Source organism: Rhodamnia argentea, chromosome 11, assembly GCF_020921035.1.
Source record: "Rhodamnia argentea isolate NSW1041297 chromosome 11, ASM2092103v1, whole genome shotgun sequence".
Classification (NCBI taxonomy): Eukaryota; Viridiplantae; Streptophyta; class Magnoliopsida; order Myrtales; family Myrtaceae; genus Rhodamnia; species Rhodamnia argentea.
In genome coordinates this window covers 17,726,432-17,745,204 of record NC_063160.1, presented here as the reverse complement: position 1 = coordinate 17,745,204, position 18,773 = coordinate 17,726,432, and the positions used below count along the sequence as shown (strand labels likewise).

Sequence of the window (18,773 nt, the reverse complement as noted above, 5' to 3'; positions counted from 1 at the left end):
TCCAATTGACGAGAATCCCGCGAAAAAGCCAAACTAAAAATACATGAAAAATGTTAGCAGATCAAAATGGCAATTACATTCGACATTACACTCCTAAAAATAAGATATCAAGACTCGATAGCAGCAGAGGAATTTCACCATCAGATCTTTTTTGTTCGTTTTGAAGTGAAGTTGGTAACAGGAAATAATTGGAGCTGGCCAGAGACCACCAAGACCGGATGGCAAGTGATCACCCAAAGTCATGCTTGCATCGAGCACACGGAGTACTCTTCCTTCCTTTCAGAATAATTTGTTACTAAATAACTTCGAATAACAAATAAATAAATTCAAACATCTGTACAACGTGATGTATATTGAACATGATCTGTAAGATCAATTTATTAAAACTGTTTCAGTTTTTCCTCTCTTTTTTTTTCACGCTTTCGCACTAGTTATTATTGTTGCACAAGCATATGTAAAAAGTAGACTTTTTCCCCTTTTTGGGTCAGAATCAGAATGAGATGGTTGATGGAATAATATCACGGAAAAGGAGGAGGACAAAGTACAATCCCCGTCAAAAGCTGAAGAAACGGAATTGAAAGGAGGGAAGGCGGCCTTTAGCAGTTAACAGTTGCATCAGCACCGTCTATTGCGCCGTTCCGACAAACTACCAGGAGGTTCCGCATCACCTCGACGGCCGAGATTCACTCTTCTTCTTTCACTTCTCAACGTCCACTCCACTGCACTGAATCGATTCGCCACTTCGCTCCTCAAGCTCTCACCTCAGTCAACACCTCCCCTCTCCTCACTCTCGCTCTCTCTCTTCTGCTCGAACAATCTGCGCTCGTGAGAACGATGGTAGCGTGTGATTTGTCTATCTGCTTTTCTTGATTCGTCGCCCAAGATTTGTCTCTCGGAGCCGCACTCAGATCAAGCTCGGTGATGGATTCAAGTCGTTAAATGGTTGATCTTTCCGGCCAAAAATGCACGACGCCCATGAGGTCCCGGCGGTCAAGACCCCATCCTCCGACCCCGGCAAGTTCGAGAGGCCCCCACTTCTCAAGAAACCCAAAACCCTAGATGATGCAGATTCCGATTCCACCCCTCACTTCCCCGGCCCTCTCTTCCCCGCCGTCCGCCGTGTCGCCACCGCTCCCCCCTCCTCCCGCCCTCCCCTTTCCAATCTCCGCGTTTCCGTCGGAGATGATCCGTCCCCTCCCGACTCCCCCTTCTCCGATCGCGACTGGGTCTACCCCGCGTTTCTTGGGCACCACCCCGCCAAGAGCCGAGTCGCTCTCAAGGCTTCCAAGCTGCAGAAGCTTGACTCGCCTGTTTTGACTGCTCGTGGCCGCTCGGACGATCCCAATTGCAAGGGTATCAGTGAGAAGCAGCTGGCAGGCGCTGCCCCTGCAAAAAAAGTGGAGAAGGATGTCAAGTTGGCATCGAGTCAGCTCAGTATGACCCGCTCGAACTCGGGCAGTGGTATTGCTTCAAAGAGAATTGGGCTGTTTAAGCAATCTTTGGTACTTTATTTGGTAAGATGTGATTTACTTCATTTGAGTATCACCTTGTTGTAAGGCAAACAATGCATTTGCAGCTGCATTCTTTTTCTTTTTGTACCGGGAAGGCTGAGAAAATGGGTCAAGACGTGTGATTTACCTGATCTTGCTCTTGGGTATTCTTTGATGAATACTCAAGTGAGATTCCCTCCACGTGGATCCTTTTCATAGGCTTTTACCGCTTACAATGAACTTTGGAAGATTCGTAGGATGGGCTTATCCCTTGAAAAGGGCTGTCCACTAACCGGACCAGAGCGAAAGTTCAAAGCACACTCCCGTCACTGCTGTAACATGTGTTCATTTGCTCCCATCATAACATTTTACAGTGGAGCTTATCTCTTCATTTTGCAATCGAGGACAGTGCAATTGGAAATGTCAAAGCACTGTGCCTGAATCTTTTGGGCAAAGAACTTCACACTAGGATCATCTCTTTTCAGATACTGCATAATTTATCTACACGGTGGGAAATAATAGGAGATATTCCTGGAGGAGGTCATTTGGCTAGGCAAATAGTCTAATTGTTAATTTGGACTGCTTTTGTCTTTCTGATGCTTATCTTATCTTTCTTTTTTCGCTGAGCCTGTAGCAAGGTGCTTTCTCTGCTCACTAGTGAGGGAGAAGTTGATAACTTTGCTCTCCTCTTTTTTTCTAACAATTTGGTTTTGCATCATTTTTGCAGCTTGCTTTCACTTGCATGGTAGTTGTACCCTACACATTTTATCTGCAGATAAGATTACAGAAACTTCAGGTCTGTTGAATTTCGTGCTTTTTTTATATGCTTTCTAAAGCACTTTGACTGGTAAAATAAGAGTTTCTTAATTTGGAGCAAGTCTCTTGCAGGAGGAGAACAATGGCCTGCATACATTATGCAGTGATAGACTTGATGATAGTGAAAGTTCAAAGATTTTGCCGCACGAGGATAGGGCATTGGTGTCTGATTGGTCGAACACTGAAAGCAGAACTGTAGCTCTATATACTGTTGTTGTAACCCTTCTCATGCCATTTTTTTTATATGAATATCTTGACTATCTTCCCAAGTTAAAGAATCTTTCAAAGAGGATGAAGAATAACCAGGAAGAGGTTCCCCTGAAAAAGAGAATTGCCTACATGGTGGACGTTTGCTTCTCTGTTTATCCATACGCAAAGCTCCTTGCACTTCTTTTTGCGACTGTATTTCTTATAGCATTTGGTGGGTTGGCATTGTATGCGGTCAGTGATGGTAGTTTTGCAGAGGCCCTTTGGCTTGCATGGACATTTGTCGCTGATTCTGGTAATCATGCTGATAGAGTTGGCATGGGGCCAAGGATAGTTTCTGTCTCCATCAGTTCAGGTGGCATGCTGATATTCGCAATGATGCTTGGGCTTGTTTCTGATGCTATCTCTGAAAAGGTGGATTCCCTGCGCAAAGGGAAGAGTGAAGTGATAGAAAGAAATCACATACTAGTTTTGGGGTGGAGTGACAAATTGGTTAGTACTCACTTGATATTTACTTGCAAGAACTTTGCCCTGCTGCTCTTTTTCTCTGTGCTTGTCAGGGTTTTTACAGCGTCCAGTATATGATATTCTTCAACCTTTGTGATACTGATTTGATCAATTTTACTCACGAAGTTGCATAATCAGCATTATAGTGCATATGGAGTTCTTTATATGCCCTCTGTGTAAGTGAGTGTCTGCCGAGTTGCTATCTTGTCTTTATGCTTATTCCCTTCCCCTGAATGAGCCCTATCGAGTCTTAAATGCCTGTAAGACACTCTTTGTGGATTTTCAGAATTGCGCAATATTCTGATAGTGGTCCTGATTTGGACTTAAAACGTCGAATTCTTAATATGAAACACATGCTAGATGACTGATAAACAGGGGATTTCAGGGCTCATTGTTGAAGCAGCTAGCAATAGCTAATAAGAGTATCGGTGGTGGAGTCATCGTTGTACTTGCAGAGAGGGACAAGGAGGAAATGGAGCTGGACATTGCTAAGCTGGAGTTTGACTTGATGGGCACATCCGTAATATGTAGAAGTGGAAGTCCTCTTATTTTGGCTGATCTGAAGAAGGTAAACTTAGGTTTTTCTATACTCTTGGACTTGTCGTGAAGTAAGACTCCCAATTCTTATTGGTTCACTTTGTGTTTGCATTATCTGGAGAGACGCCCCTCTCTTGCTTTGTCCCAGTCCTTAAATCTCCTTTTAATGGATTTCTCATTTAATTTCCTTTCTTATTTCGAAGGTTTCAGTTTCAAAGGCACGTGCTATTATTGTATTGGCATCTGATGAAAATGCAGATCAGGTTTTCTCCCTTCCAGCTTACTAGTTTCCTGTGCTTGTCCGTGACTTCAAGTGCCTTATATAAAGTTGCTAATTGTTATTTTTCTTTTCGCTAGAGTGATGCACGTGCTCTAAGGGTCGTGCTAAGTCTTACGGGAGTCAAAGAAGGTTTGAGGGGTCATGTTGTTGTAGAGATGAGTGATCTTGACAATGAACCCCTGGTCAAGCTTGTTGGAGGTGACCTTATTGAGACAGTTGTTGCACATGATGTTATAGGACGCTTGATGATACAATGTGCTCTTCAACCCGGTCTTGCACAGGTTGCTAAGCGCTTCTGTTTTGCTCTTATGAGATGTATTCGTTCAGTAGTGCAACAAAGCTTTGCCACACCTTTGCCTTTCAAATTCCTTTTCGTACTCTTTTCCCCCAATTTCTTTGTTAGACTTTTCATTTACGCTGGATGGAAGTGGATTAAGTCGCTAAAGAAGCAAATTTTAACTTTGGGGTTTTTGGTATGTTCAACTTTTGCTGCATGAAATTGGTCTTGATTCTCCCAGTTACATCAACATGCCAAAACATCCTTGTTTTGGTGCTATCTAGTTCATTTGACTTTTCTTGCTTCAAACTACCACTTAAGAAATAGTTTGGTTCCGACCAAACAAAAAAAAAAAAAGAAATAATTTGGTCTCATTATGTGAGTAGTTGGAACCTTGTTCCAATTACTCCACTTGTAACCATCCTTGATCAGAAAATCTGCCCTGATCGACTACTGACCGACTTTAGGCAGAAGATATTTGTTTTAGTCATGACGATGCCCAGTATTCAGATTTACCAGCAACTTCTCTATGATGTTCATTTGCATATTTCACCACTTCCAGTGGTACAATCATTGATCCAATGAATTAGCAAATTTACATCATCTGCTTACTTACATTTGTCAGAAAATCCATTTAGATCTGCAAACTTCAATTCATTGGTTCACTGTGATTATCATTGTCATCAGTCCCCTTTATCTTTCCAACAGATATGGGAAGACATTTTGGGTTTTGAGAATGCGGAGTTCTACATTAAGCGGTGGCCCCAATTGGATGGTTTGAGGTTTGAAGATGTCCTTATTTCATTTCCTGATGCAATTCCTTGTGGAGTTAAGGTTGCTGCAGATGGTGGGAAGATAATTCTAAATCCGGATGATAGTTTCATATTGAAGGAAGGGGATGAAGTTCTTGTTATTGCTGAGGATGACGACACCTACTCTCCTGGTCCCCTTCCAGAGGTAGTATGTCAATTCTTATCTTAATGGCACCTCTCAACAAGTTTGAGCTTTAAATTGAAGATTTTAACCTGTATGATTGAACTTTGTGGTCTCCGCCTGGTCCGACTGTATTTTGTGTGCCTAGTTTATGGAGGTACACTACCAAATCATTGTGCACTAAAACACAATGTGCAAAAGTGCTATATGATCTGCGTGAGAGTTCTCCTCTTCCTCTCTTTCTAATTACCTGTATGGTCTGATTCCCCATCCGACAAGTCATAAGAGCCCGTGACTAATTATGTCTCAATAAGGCCTTGAAAATTGCAACAGTCTTTTGGAACTTCTTCTGAAATACAGCTACCTCTTGCACTCGCTCAATTTGGTTTGTCGGTTCTTATTTTTTGGCTTTTTCTGTCTTGGTGCAGGTACGCAGGGGACTTTTCCCAAAAATAGCTGACCCTCCGAAATATCCCGAGAGAATACTATTTTGTGGGTGGCGTCGTGACATTGATGATATGATTAATGTAAGTTCCTATGCATATTTAGCACTGAACTATACGTGAAGTTCCATCTTATCTGGAGGGTTTGTTGAGGCAATTTTGATAATAGAATAATACAATGGGATGGGATCTTTTGACTATATCAATGCAGCAAGTTATTCCACCGACAAAGACTAGTATTTTGAAAATCTGCCACCAGCATACATGACGTATTATTTGATGAAAGGAAGAGTCCTCAAATTTGCATGCGCTTGCTAATCGTTATGATCACAGTTGACACCACTAACAACTTCAGGCTTGTGAAAACTTTTGGCACTGTTAAATCTATGGTCCATTCTAACTGGAATACTTAATCCTGAATCAGTTGCACAAAATCAAGCGATCATCATGCAGCACTTTGGAAAACCCTTCTAAACTTAATTTTCAAATCTAACAATCATAATGTAGGACATGTTGCCAGTATTGCAGGTGTGTCATCAATGTGTAACAACAATTTTGCTAGTTAATCTTGTCATTTTGTGTCTCAGTATGGTCTTCTATCGATAGGATCGATACTTAAGTTTTGATGTTAGGAACCCTGTATGATAAACTAATTTATCATAACCAAAGATTGCTAATCCTAAGATCTGTGGTCCAGCCCGATAAAGGAGCGAATTTCTTCAAAACCCCAGTGACTTGCACAAACTAACTTAAAGTAGTAGTTGCCCAAACTAACTTAAAGTAGTAGTTTGATCTAGCATGGAAATCCCTTCACAAGATTGTTTCTCCTTTTCAAATAATGTTGAGTGTTATTTTAGTGTTATTTTGTATTTTTGTTCTTTCGGCTTCTAAGTTCTTGAATCCCGCCATATTGATACTAGGATAATTAATTCGCAAGAGAATTCTTGGAGAAGGCTTCCTTATGTTGTTCGGACGGCCCCTGGTTGACTTGATAATTCAGCTATCTGCTAGAATCCTTTTAGATTTTGTTCTATAATGTTTTTACCAGTGAGCAATAAGCATCACTTTTTTGTTTAGATCATATGCTTTGTAATCATTGTTGATATTATACGAACATCTTTTATCAGGTTCTGGAGGCCTTCCTGTCTCCAGGATCAGAATTATGGATATTCAGTGCGGTCCCAGAAAAAGATAGAGAGAAAAAGCTGATAGATGGTGGACTCGATATTTCTAAATTGCAAAATGTAAGACTTGTTCACCATGAGGGGAATGCTGTCATCAAGCGCCACCTTGAGGGCCTCCCTCTCGAGACTTTTGACTCTGTAAGTATTGTATCTATAAGTGTGTGCCATGCATGCCGACTAATTTAATCCCAAGGACAAAAAAAGAGAGGAGGAATCCATACATATAGCTGTTGACCTTGAGGGGCATTGGCATACTAGATTTCTTGCATTATTTATATCTGCTTGGCGTGGTCAATTTGAAGTTTGAGGTCCCATTTTTACCATGGATTAGTCCTGATTCGATTATGCTTTATGCAATGCTGGATGTTGTAGAAACTAGTGAATTTTGGAGAGAGCTGCTTGCGATTGTGATATGTTCTTGTAATTGTCTGCGACCTGATCACTTCCTCTTCTCTCCTATATCAGTTCAATTATTGTAAATCAAACTTTTCCTGTTTATTGCTTGATAAATTATTTGTATTGGGTTGGTATAAAAAATCTATCCTCTTCCATTTCAAAAAGAAGAAAGTGTTTCCTGCATTGTTTTGTGCATGTTTAATTCATTGATTATTATTGTACTGGTTAAATATCTGATTAAAAGAACATGCTTCTTCGTGAGATCTATCCACCATGCCAAGCCTAAGCTCATTGATTTTGTTTTCTTGGTATGCTGTTTGATTAAAAGATGAAAAAGTTCTCTAGCACTTGTTACTGTTGAAGTACTATGCTACTATGCAATTAAATAACAGCGAATCTGGAATTCGCAAGATACTCTCAAGCTTTTTAATCCTGGATAAACCGTGGTAAAATTGCGTCTTGTGCTTCAGTTGTGTGACCGATTACTAACTCTAAAGGGACAGATTTTAATTCTTGCAGATGAATCACTGGAAGACTCTATTGTGCATTCGGACTCGAGATCTCTGGCCACCCTCCTCCTTATTCGAGATATACAGGTAACTTTATATTCCTTTACAACTAAGTTCAATAGGTATACTAGGAGTTGGCCATGTTATCAGTGCTTTCTGAGCCTAGTACATGAAATTGACTTAGGAATGTTATTGACGCTTTCTGAGCTTAACACATGAAATTCACTTCCATTTCCAGAATTGGAGTTGCATTCTAATCATCACGTTGCATTCATCTCCGCTATTATGGACAGGCTCTTTCTGATGCATAATTACCTAGCAACGTGTCTGTCATGTTAAGTTAGTGACAAGATTTCTTTTCTTTATGCATGGCTACAAATTGTAATTGCCTCATTTTCTATGGAATGCAGTCAAAGCGTCTCCCAAACAAGGATACAAGTTCAACATCTCTAAGGCTTTCGGGATTTTCTCACAGTTCTTGGATAAGTGAAATGCAACAAGCTTCAGACAAGTCTATAATAATCAGTGAAATTCTGGATTCTAGGACCAGAAACTTGGTGTCAGTTTCTAGAATTAGTGACTATGTGCTATCAAATGAGCTGGTTAGCATGGCACTAGCAATGGTGGCTGAAGACAAACAAATCAATCGGGTGCTTGAGGAGCTTTTTGCAGGGGAGGTGAGAGTTTTATCTCCGTCTGGCAACTTTTCTTTCTTCAATTCTAACTGAAAATTTCAGTATTATTGACAGCATCATCCAAATGTTGCTTTTTTCTTGTCAAATGCAAATGATAGCCAGGCATCAAGCCCACTCAACTATGAGGTTACCATCATATGATACTTCAGTATGAAAACAATTGGCACTTTCAACATTTTGTCCTTGTTCAGTATCTCCCTTGTTCTCTTTCGATTGTCATAGATTCTGTCTTCATCAAAAAGGTTAGATAGTTGTTAACATATGACGAACTTTCTTTCCTGAAAAGTGAGTCCATTTGGTGCTGTTGACGAATTTTAAGTTTCATTAGCAAGATGTATACGTGATGACATGTTCCTGTGTATACTGATAGACATTTTCTACTCAGGGGAATGAAATGTGTATCAAACCAGCAGAGTTCTATTTATTTGACCAGGAGGAGCTGTCCTTTTATGATATAATGATCAGGGGCCGACAGAGGCAAGAGATCATCATAGGCTATCGCCTTCCAAATGCGGACCGTGCTATAATTAATCCTTCCGAGAAGTCACAACCGAGGAAATGGTCTCTTGATGATGTATTTGTTGTTATCTCCTCCAGTGAATGAAAAGGGACAGATTCTCGAGCCATCATCAGGGTGCATTTTCCTGATCTGGCTGACCATCAATTCTCTATTGTCGGAACTTTGCCAACTGAGAAAACTCTCAAGTTCATCGGTTAATCTCAAAGATTGATATCAAAGACTGACAAGCGACCGCATTTGACAGACAGGAGTAATTTACTGCTAAAATGCGTTGCACTTCCCAGTTGGAAGAGTGTTGAATCTTCAATGTCCCCTTTCACTGACATGACGAGGGATTTAGCATTGCTAACTGGAGGAGGCTAGGGCTGATGGAATCACTGTAAATGTGAGGAGTAGATTCAGGAGGGTGGATTAAAGGGGGAATTCCTATTAATGATGGCCTTCTGCCCCTTCTCTCAGTAGTTTAGCTCTGACAATGAGTAAAAATTTTGGCCCTTACTGATTTATAGGGTACCAACCATTGTATTTCAGGAAGCTTCACCAAAATATCATGTTGCGAATTCATCTCATTGTAAAGCAAATGAAGGTGCTTCAGGTGCCATTTTTTGTTCCTTCAGAACAAGGAAATGATGATGGAATGCTTAGATTGTTGATGTGTTACTTAAATGTATCATTCCACTATCTGGTAACTGAACCTCATGCGCCATGGTTTTCCATAAAGCCTTGGACGCCTATAGAGCTCATTACCTTCTTTTCAGCGGCATCCTGATTCACCTGTCAACTGAACTAAAACAAGTACAATGTGAGTTCCATTTTCCAGAAATCTGCGGCTTCTGCTACACGGATCTGTCCCTGACGTATCTGTGATCTCCCCGCCATGTACTTCATGGACGAAGTGCCTCACAAACTGATCTCCATGATTCGCCAATTATGATCCATTAGATTTTATATTTAGATGTCCCGAATTCAATTATAAGCAAACTTGTAAATGGCGTCTAGCCCTGAAATCGTTATGCTCATGATTATATGTCAGAATTCGCAAAGTATGATAGTTCAATTTACCATGTTATTATACGTTTTAGTGCGACACAATCCTTCGTTAATGGCAAACTCCAGGATTTACCCTTTTTAAGGCCAACTAATTTCATGGCTCCTTTTTTGGGTGATGCCCCCACAGACGTCTTGAATTGTAGAAGCAGGAACACACAATCAACTCCTAATGTCGTGACGTGTTTGATGTCTTCTAGTCTATGCCTTATGGAACTATAGAAAAATCTTACATCTTTTAGTTTCGACTAATGCTTGCTTGCATAAAGAGAGTATCACCTAAATGTATATAGACTCTCTTTATAACTAGATGGAAAAGGGCTTAACCTAAGAATCATCACAATACTTTCTATCACCATTTTGAACCCGGTATTCTAGAAATTCTGAAGCCGTGGCAAGACTAGTGGGACAACATTGAATTTCCTTAAGCAGATGTATGTCCGAGGTGAGAAACTGAGGCGAGCCGTCCTTTTAATGTTTTCGACGCCAGACCGCGTATGGCGGGCGAGACCAGAAAGATAAGTTGGCCTGGACTCTGCCCCTTTTGTACCAATCATAGACCCCAAACTTCATTTATTTATTTTAAATGGGAAATGAGATGATGTCTACTCCAAGCTCACCGCAACGAATGCAGAAAGCTTTAGTTTTTAGCTGTGTTTATGTACTCCAGGAAAGCTACAGACCCTATATCTGCGAACTCGGTTTTCCGTTTGTTTCGCGGTTCTTATCTCAGCTAAGAAGATGAAAAGTGCTGCTTCCAGTTTTCACAATCCATGCTCGGTATCTCATGTAATCAACCGCGACCACCTATGTTTTCCGGCCTGCAGCTTCCACAGCTGAGGAATGGAGGTACCTCTTCGCATCTCATGTAACAGGATAGGCGTAGGCAAAACAGACATCCAAATGGCTCTTCCCAGGGATGTTAGAGCAAGCTGCTCTTCCCGCCGCCATGAGCGGAGATGTGCTCACTGTCGTGGCGCCTATTTGACGACGCCGGACCGGTCAGCGTACTGGCAGGATGTCCGTTGTGATCTCCAGTTGGATTCTTTCTAAAGTTTCTACTTCCCTGCTTAATCCTCTTAATTCGTTGGTTGACGTTCGCTTTGTTAAAGACTGGACACTCTGCGGTTTATGACTTTATGGATAGCTCCATTCTCGCTTCAACTTGGGAAAAGGCAAAGAGCAAAAAGGCCCTTTAGAGCCACGTTTGCTCTCGGCTCTGCTTCTGTTTTTCTCGTTTGCAAGGTTATCGACAGATCTCATGGACACAATCGCTTCCGACCTGAATTCGGCTTGCTAAACACCCGAGTCTCTTGCCACAAGTTTGATGAATCGCATAAATCAGAGCAATACAGAGAAATAAGTCAGCGGTGAAAGAACTGATTGTCTATTGGCACTGATTATGTACCAATTTCTTCTTATTTGCTCCGAATGCTGTCCATTTGTCTTATCAGACAATTTTATGACTAAACCAGATAAAACGACGAGGAAATGAGAGCGGGAGGGGACTATTTGATACAAGCTACAGCCTCCCCTCTGAATTCAAAAAAAGAATCAAGGACTCCAAACTCAAATCAAGTGATTGACCAGATCAGATCAGATAACACCACATCCCCCTGATGAACACAACAATGGTGTTGATCACTTTCCCGGCGAGATGGGATACCCGATCCCGTGCCTTCTTGTAGGAAAAACAACAAAGAGCAAGCTGCAGATGAGGCCAATTCCGACCGGAACAATGTCCATAACCTCCTGCGCCTCGTGCCCTGCCTGCGGGTACAGGCATCTCACCACGTTCTTGTCCCTCAAGGCCACCGCTCCGAACACCAGCACCGATAGCAGCGCGTGGACCCAGTCTATGAACCCCCGTTTGTGCTTGCTCAGATCGGGCAGGCTCGTGCTCGGGACGGTCGTGTCGAAGAGGTACAGTCCTTTCGACGTCGCGAATCCGTAGTAGACCTGGCCATCGGATGACTTGACGCTGTCCGTGAAACTAGCGATGAAGCAGGACGCGGCGAGCACCGCGAGGAGGATGATGGTGAGCGGGCGCGTGGCGGAGTCGCACGAGCCGTTGTTGGTGAAGACCGGCATCAGGAGCTGGAAGGCCAAGAGGGTTCCCGTCGGGAGGAGGTTGGCCAAGTTGGCCGTGCCGGTGAGAGTCTGCGATATCGCCCGCTGCGAGAAGGAAGACGGCCGCTGGAGGCTCTTGGGCGTCTCCGGCTCATGGTCGCTGCCGCTGCCGCTGCTGGTCGAAGCTTCGCTCGTGGCCGGCACAGATGGCCGCTTGGTGGACGTAGTCCTGGTTCTCAAATCGGACATCTTCGAGAGGCGAATGAGATCGCGAGGAGAAGTTTGGCGGATGGAAAAAAATGTTGTTTCTGGGGTGTAAAGCGTGTGGGATTGTGAAATGGAGGGGGGGGGAGACAAGTCTGTTTATATATAAGAGTAACGTGTTGGAATACGATGAGGATGGTTAGGTGCCGCGTGAGCTTACGTCGGAAGAAGAAGAAGAAGAAGAGGAAGAAGATAGCTTCCATGGAGTTTCGTGGAAGAGTATCTCGGGTGGGAACCACGAGAACGTTCTTTGAAGTTTAAACTAATCGTATGCACGTGCGTGAAGTTATGTAGTTGTTCAAACGTAGTAGTTAGGAGCGGCTGGCCGTTTGACTTTTTTCGATTAGTTGACTTGGTCCAATGTTTTCTGGTCTGGCTATTGACTTTTCTTTTCTTTTTTTTACTTCTTTTTTGGTCGAAATCTGGCTCTTGACTTTAGGAGCAAGTAAAAATGATGTGGGCCTCTTTAGGGCCCATCACCTAATCTTCGCTAGGCCAGCCCGCAATCCTCGTTGAGGCGACGTCGTTTCACTTAACTGAAGGCCTTGTCCCTGTGTCTGTTTCTGTCTGAGTCTCTGTCTCTCAAACAACACGAACCTCCTTCGGGGATTTGCTCGAGCTTTGTCTGATCAATTACGTGGATTTCTGAGTAAGATTTAAGTTGATCTAGTATCGTCGATTTTTTTTCAAGTTTTGGCTGCTTGATGCGGTTTTTATTTACCCGTTTCTTCGCGGACCCACCATTCGAGGTTTCCGATGATTCATCCGGGAACCAATTGGGGGACTTCCATGAACCAAAAACACATCTTTTCCGTCCGGCTTCGTGTTCTTGTTCTTGCTCTCAGTTTCATCCTCCATCATATGCGCACCAAAGTTCTTACCTTTTTCCAGTTTAGTTAGGCTATGCTTCTTCTTGTGGTCCTTTCTTTCGGTGGTGGCGTTTTCTGTTCGCCTTTCTCTTTCAGTACTACAATGTCTGCAGGGCAGCTTTTGAAATATGCTTGATCCTTTTGATTATGCTGTCTTGTGTTGGCGAAATCGTTGATGGGCGACCTCTGGCTTTGCGTGTAGTCATAATTCAGTTGAAGCAGCTGATAAAGAAAGAGAAGGGCAGCAGTGATACTGAACCCTCTTGCTTGATTGCTTGTTGGAGCTTTTACGAAGCTCGTAGATCACTGTAACATGAAGCGCAAGCGTGGACACAAGAAAGGCAAACCGAAGAGCTCTGTCGCAGTGGCTGCAACTGAGACGTCGAGACCTAATGAAGGTAATCTCGGCATGGAGGGTGCCGATCCCAAGGGACATGAGTCCGAAATGGAAGCCGATACACCTTCCTCGTCAGGGACCGATCAACCGTGCAATGTTGCAAATATTAATCCGGACGGCTCCATCGATAGGACAACTGGGAGATCGGTGGGGCATGTCAAAGTCAAGCTCAAGACTTCAAAATATTTGGAATCACGAGGCGCTTCTTCGGATGCACCCTCTCGCAGTGATACTGACAAGAGCAGCCACCAGGGCTTAGAGAAACAGGGTACAATCTCTGAGAAAATGGACGACAGTGCCAACTCTTTGGCCGAAACAATCGCGGCTTTTCCTGCTAATCCTGCAAAGAAAGCTGGGAGCATCAAAATTAAGACGTCAAGGGCGATAGTTTCCTCTCGCAGTCAGACAAGTAATACTCATGCAGTAGTAGGGGAAGGCGAGAGTTCACATCAAAAGGAGCCAAGAGCCCTGTATCAAGGCTCTCGCTACAATAAGGAGGAGTTAGATGCTGCGTTGATGGTAATAGATGATCGAGGGACCTGCAGAAATTTTTAAGATATCCAAATTGTGGATTTTATTTCAGTTTTTGTGGGATAGAGGGGGGTAGTGTTTTTCTTTCCGGATTTGATTTTTGCGCATAAATATTTTTCAGGTCATTAAGAAGGTAATGAAAATGGATGCAGCGGAACCTTTCAACGTTCCTGTGGATCCCGTTGCTTTGCAAATACCTGTAAGTACTATATGCACTTTCCAGGGGTCAATTGTTCATTGTACTGGGAAAACATTTTTTATGGGCCGCATCGTGTTACTAATTTCTTGAATTGCTGTTATGCAGCAGTCTTTTCTGGTTCTATGTTAGATTGTTGCTCCCCAAAAAACAAAAGCAAAAAAAAGAATACTGTGGAGGGAGGGGGAAATCACTTGGCTAGATGCTTGTTTCTACTATGCTTCATCCATTCAGTCTATCTAATTAAAATTTTCTTTGTTGCATTTGCTGGGGGACTGTTTTGGTCCAGGACTATTTTGATGTCATTGATACTCCAATGGACTTTGGAACAATATGCAGCAATCTTGAAAATGGTGTTAAATATCTTGATTCGGCGGACGTTTTTAATGATGTAAAGTACATTTGGGGGAACTGTTACAAGTACAACAATAAGGGTGACTACATCCTGGATTTAATGAGGCGGGTGAAGAAAAATTTTATGAAGTATTGGACTGCAGCTGGTTTATACACTGAACAAGGCAAAGGAACCAATGGTCAGTTCTCTCTTTCTCTTTGTAATAGCTGATATTGAACCATGTAGTTTTGCTAAACAAGTTTCGTTTTATCCTTGCAATTCGAACTTTCGGGAATGATGTCTAATAGTATCTGTTGAGCTTGAGCGATCTTTTTGAGTATCGACCTCATTATGAATGAGGTGAGATATTCTTTCGAACCCATATTGTCTGATGACTGGCAGGTTAACCATGTTGGGACGTTTCAACTCCTCCTTTTGTCTCTTTACTACGTTTAGAAAGGCAGGAGGTTGTGTTCTGCAAGTTGATGGTCCACCCTGATTTGGTAAAAGAGATTTTTTCAACCCTGCTCTATTCACCGAAGGAAGGATAACAGAAATCAGTAGAAGGCCTACTTTAGTTCTATGATTCTGTAGACATTGACGACTCTAATAGTAGTCTACCATGACCGAAAGAGCACAGTACTGGATAAGTGTATTGACATGGCTCCTAGTTCTTGGTCTTTGGGTTACACATGTCTGTTTCTTTTATTTGTGCCCTGCTTGTCTTTCATGGTTGATCTCTGTGTATTTTTGGTGCCCCTTTGAATGTTAGTATGTACATCGTTCTTGTTATTGTCGTTTTTTAGCTCTGATATAGCCTTCACCATTGCTTGCCTTCATGGTTCACCAATATCATTGTGCTAGGTGACACCAGAGTTCATTTTTTACACTGAACTTTTTATTATTTGTTTTAATTTCAGATGGCGAAACCCAGCAAGCTGATATGTCTAGCCAAGGAAAGGTACAAACAAAAGTTGGTAAATACAAATCAAAGAAACGTCCTGGGTATGTTTGTTATTTCTTCTTCACATACTTCAAGTTTTGGTGAAATGAGCAAGACCAAAAACCTAAAGTTTTATGGATACATGACACGTTATGCGCTGTTGCTGTGGAAGGGAACTCCATTTTTACATGATTCAGTGTACCAATGCCAATAAAGACAAAACTTTATAAATATAGTTAGCTGGCTAGTTTGAAGAGCGAAATTTTCCTTTCCCACTTGTTAGCAGGTATAGTAGCAGCTGGAGCGGATATGCCAATCTATCTTTCCTTTTGATTCTGTTGGTATTCAGTGCATTTCCTTAGATAGAAGAGAGGCAATATTTTTGCTGTGGCACTCTAGGTTATATAATGGTGGATCTCGGAACCTCTCACTTCTTTTTCAAGTCCTGAAAAATCAAACCAGTGTATATCCTGCAAGCCTGTTCTTTGCGGTACGATGATAATGATCATTTTATATGGCTGCTCTGATGATTTTTTCATGAGATGCTAGCATATTCTGGAAAGGAGAGTATATTTGATGTCACCAGCTGGTAAAGGAAGTTTTTGAATTAGAGGTTCAAAGAGGGCGAGAAGAAGTTAAGGTTTTCTCTTATAGCCCGATAGTAAAATTCTGGTCTGGATTGAAAATGGAGAGAGTCTGCAAGGAATGGCTTTAGTATTTGACCATGAACTTACAATTGCTTGAGATTTGGTGAAGATGCTGTATCAACTTCCTAGAATGAAGTTTTACTCTCATTCTCTCATGGGAAAATTGGCTATGATCGAAACGAACATCATGCAAATAAGATTCTTGCTCTATCTGCCTATAGTGGTTATTTTCAGCTACTTTATACATCGCTGTAGACATGATAAAAGATTCAAAAAAGTCAACTTTTTTTTATTAAAATACCAGGATTTCATGGAAGCTTCCATTGATATGATGATAAGTGTAGAGAACCCATGTGGGATGCTTTTACATCATTTTACTGAAGCTCGTGAGGAGATTTTCATGAACAGAAGCTAGTAGCTGGCATGCTTAATTGAAGGTGGATTGCGGTCAGTTGTGGCGTGGCAGCATATTGCGGAATTACTTTACAACGAGAAGGAAATAGTTGATTTCCTTGTCATTGAGACATAGAGCATTTTAGCCAGGGTTCTTCTTTTCCATGTAAAATGACCAATGGTTTCCTTGGAAGTATAGTTAATCCAAAATTTGATCGATATCACAATGCGACTATTGAGCCACTGTATTTTGGGACTGGCACGGGCTGCCACCAGTCCCCCTTGGTCAGCAACTGCTCTAGCTTTGAAATAAATTAGTTGGATTGCATGTTTTGGTGATTCATTTCAGTGATTGATTATGCTGAATTTTCTTTTGGCTCAATATTACTTGTATGGTGTTATGATCATACGGGTCATTCTTTTCCCTCTTAGCACTCAGTTTATGACGTATTCCTAGGCAAGTAGAGAAGTGCTTTAGTTTTTCTTACTAGAAGTGATGATGTCTTGAGCTTTATCTAAATGCAGAATGAGACGCCATAAAAATGATTGTTTATGTGCTATCTGCGTGTTAAAGCGGCGGAGGAAAGAGCGGGAGGATAAGGAAAGAATGGCTAGAGGTCAGACTGGAATTGGTGATGAGTTGAAGCAAGAGGTAACTTCCAACACCTTTTTTTTTTCTCCTGGTAAAGCATGCCGCGTAATGATTTGAGGTTCTTATTCTGGTTTTAGATAGCACAAGTTTGTGTCTACTGTACTAATAGTAATTTTTTTTTGCAATGGGGTACCATCTTGAGCTTTTGATTTGTTTGCACCTAATGGGCAAGCTATTACCCAATGCCCTCTGTTTCTCTTTTCTCCAGAATTTTGCTGTTGCAATTTACTTGATATGTATAGGTTAATGTTTGCATTTTCTGTATGCACTAGAGCCTCACAATGTACTCTAGTAGGGCAGAATCACCATCTTTTGACATATGCAACAGAATGTTGCCAACAATCACTGCTTTGTTGGATCTGTGAATATAGTTCGAATAGCATGGTGCTTGTTGATTGTTATTCTGCAAAATTTAACTGAGTCCTTTCCTAATAGGACTCTGTTGGAGCTTTGTTTTGATTCTTTCTTTGATTATTGTGTCTTTTAAGGACACATCTCTTGTGGAAAGTCCGGTCGCTGAGGATTCATCATCAGATGCAGATGATTCTCTGGACCACAATGCGGATATTGAACAGGAAGAAAAAGGAGAGGAAGTTGAATTGGAGCTTCCGCAGCAGCAAAACAGTCCTCGGCTGGAAAAGGATAATGACAATGGTGAGGAGGAGGGCGAGAACGACATGGAGATTCAAAAAGACATTGAAACTCAAACTCCGGAGCAGTTGCAGTCTGGCAAATCTTTGGGGGAAGATCCTTCCACCTCACAAACTATAGTGGAGTTGAGCGGGGGACTTGTAGATAGCATGCTGAAAGAAAACATAGGGGATCCACGTGAAGAAACTGAAACAGTTCAGCTACAAAAGCAGAAGGTAGTATACTCTACTTCATTTTATAATTACTGCAGAATGTCCTCATCATAGAACAGTTCCACTGCTTGCTGGACTGATATGTTATGTGGGCCAATTAAGTACCTAACTTTTGTTTTTTGGCCTGGTGAGACCACTACAGAGGTGCTGTACAAGGCCTCCAAATCTTCTTGCTATTTTTCTGGTGGCTGTGTATACTCCATGTTTGGAATTACCCAGTTAGTTCAGGAGAAATAAGCAGTTCACTCTAGGGCTTGTGGTGAAAAATGAATTATTGAAGGATGTGGTCTGATGGTTGCAGGAGATGGAGAGGAATCACAAAGCTCTGCTGTATGAGAACTTCTGCGGGAATCCGATGCTTTTAAGTATATGTGGAGCTCTCTTCCCCGAAAAACGTAATTCTGTTTGGAGTGGGCCTCATTCACTTGTGCCCCGTCCTCGCGATACACGTAGTTTTCTTCATGCGACTGTTGAGTCACTCATGAAGTAGTCACTTGGTATTGATCTTATGTTTAACCAACTTAGAATTAGATTAGCAGAGAAATTGTTGTTGCAGTTTCAAATTTTGGATGTAACAACATGGTATTATATAATCTCTTGATGTGCTTGCGACTTGCATTCTTATCAATGTAGGATCAGAGGACTCGGTGCGGTTGAGCCACCTTGTAGAGCCAACTGCAAAGTGAAATCTGGTTGGACGTTCTGCTTTTACCGGTAGACCAGAAAAGTTCGACACAAGATGACTAACTTATTGAATTAATTAATATTTCTAG

At 41.9% G+C, this 18,773-nt stretch overlaps 3 protein-coding genes across 4 annotated transcripts; 2 read left to right on the top strand and 1 right to left on the bottom strand.

Annotated features, from left to right (window-relative positions):
* The first annotated feature begins 544 nt into the window (after nucleotides 1-544).
* On the top strand, nucleotides 545-8,901 carry LOC115747271 (ion channel DMI1). 2 transcript variants are annotated; one of them, XM_030683351.2, is made up of 12 exons: nucleotides 548-1,514; nucleotides 2,218-2,286; nucleotides 2,379-3,005; nucleotides 3,406-3,588; nucleotides 3,761-3,820; nucleotides 3,915-4,118; nucleotides 4,823-5,071; nucleotides 5,476-5,574; nucleotides 6,618-6,812; nucleotides 7,574-7,666; nucleotides 7,990-8,256; nucleotides 8,660-8,901. In XM_030683351.2, the coding sequence occupies exons 1-12, from the start codon at nucleotides 963-965 to the stop codon at nucleotides 8,876-8,878; spliced, it is 2,817 nt and encodes a 938-aa protein (XP_030539211.2). In that variant the 5' UTR covers nucleotides 548-962; the 3' UTR covers nucleotides 8,879-8,901. The 2 variants fall into 2 exon arrangements, with proteins under 2 accessions (XP_030539213.2, XP_030539211.2); XM_030683353.2 differs by lacking the exon at nucleotides 8,660-8,901 and having other exon boundaries at nucleotides 545-1,514; nucleotides 7,590-7,666; nucleotides 7,990-8,170.
* Nucleotides 8,902-11,282: 2,381 nt separating this feature from the next.
* Nucleotides 11,283-12,357, bottom strand: LOC115747278 (protein DMP5-like). Its single transcript, XM_030683369.2, has one exon. It carries the CDS (start codon nucleotides 12,158-12,160, stop codon nucleotides 11,483-11,485), a length of 678 nt encoding a protein of 225 aa, XP_030539229.1. The 5' UTR covers nucleotides 12,161-12,357; the 3' UTR covers nucleotides 11,283-11,482.
* A 390-nt stretch (nucleotides 12,358-12,747) lies between these two features.
* LOC115747273 (transcription factor GTE10) lies at nucleotides 12,748-18,610 on the top strand. Its single transcript, XM_048272108.1, has 8 exons — nucleotides 12,748-12,824; nucleotides 13,247-13,960; nucleotides 14,094-14,171; nucleotides 14,458-14,701; nucleotides 15,423-15,507; nucleotides 17,011-17,137; nucleotides 17,626-18,003; nucleotides 18,302-18,610. Exons 2-8 carry the CDS (start codon nucleotides 13,358-13,360, stop codon nucleotides 18,488-18,490), a joined length of 1,704 nt encoding a protein of 567 aa, XP_048128065.1. The 5' UTR covers nucleotides 12,748-12,824; nucleotides 13,247-13,357; the 3' UTR covers nucleotides 18,491-18,610.
* Nucleotides 18,611-18,773: the final 163 nt, after the last annotated feature.

What these genes read in the sequence shown, in the direction of transcription:
- LOC115747271 (XM_030683351.2), top strand. Translation starts at nt 963, where the DNA reads ATGCACGACGCCCATGAGGTCCCGGCGGTCAAGACCCCATCCTCCGAC. An exon ending in TTTTGGCTGATCTGAAGAAG is followed by an intron (nt 3,589 to 3,760) that starts GTAAACTTAGGT and finishes CTTATTTCGAAG; the next exon opens with GTTTCAGTTTCAAAGGCACG. An exon ending in AGGAGCTTTTTGCAGGGGAG is followed by an intron (nt 8,257 to 8,659) that starts GTGAGAGTTTTA and finishes TTTTCTACTCAG; the next exon opens with GGGAATGAAATGTGTATCAA.
- LOC115747278 (XM_030683369.2), bottom strand. Translation starts at nt 12,160, where the DNA reads ATGTCCGATTTGAGAACCAGGACTACGTCCACCAAGCGGCCATCTGTG.
- LOC115747273 (XM_048272108.1), top strand. Translation starts at nt 13,358, where the DNA reads ATGAAGCGCAAGCGTGGACACAAGAAAGGCAAACCGAAGAGCTCTGTC. An exon ending in ACAAGGCAAAGGAACCAATG is followed by an intron (nt 14,702 to 15,422) that starts GTCAGTTCTCTC and finishes TTTTAATTTCAG; the next exon opens with ATGGCGAAACCCAGCAAGCT. An exon ending in TTCAGCTACAAAAGCAGAAG is followed by an intron (nt 18,004 to 18,301) that starts GTAGTATACTCT and finishes TGATGGTTGCAG; the next exon opens with GAGATGGAGAGGAATCACAA.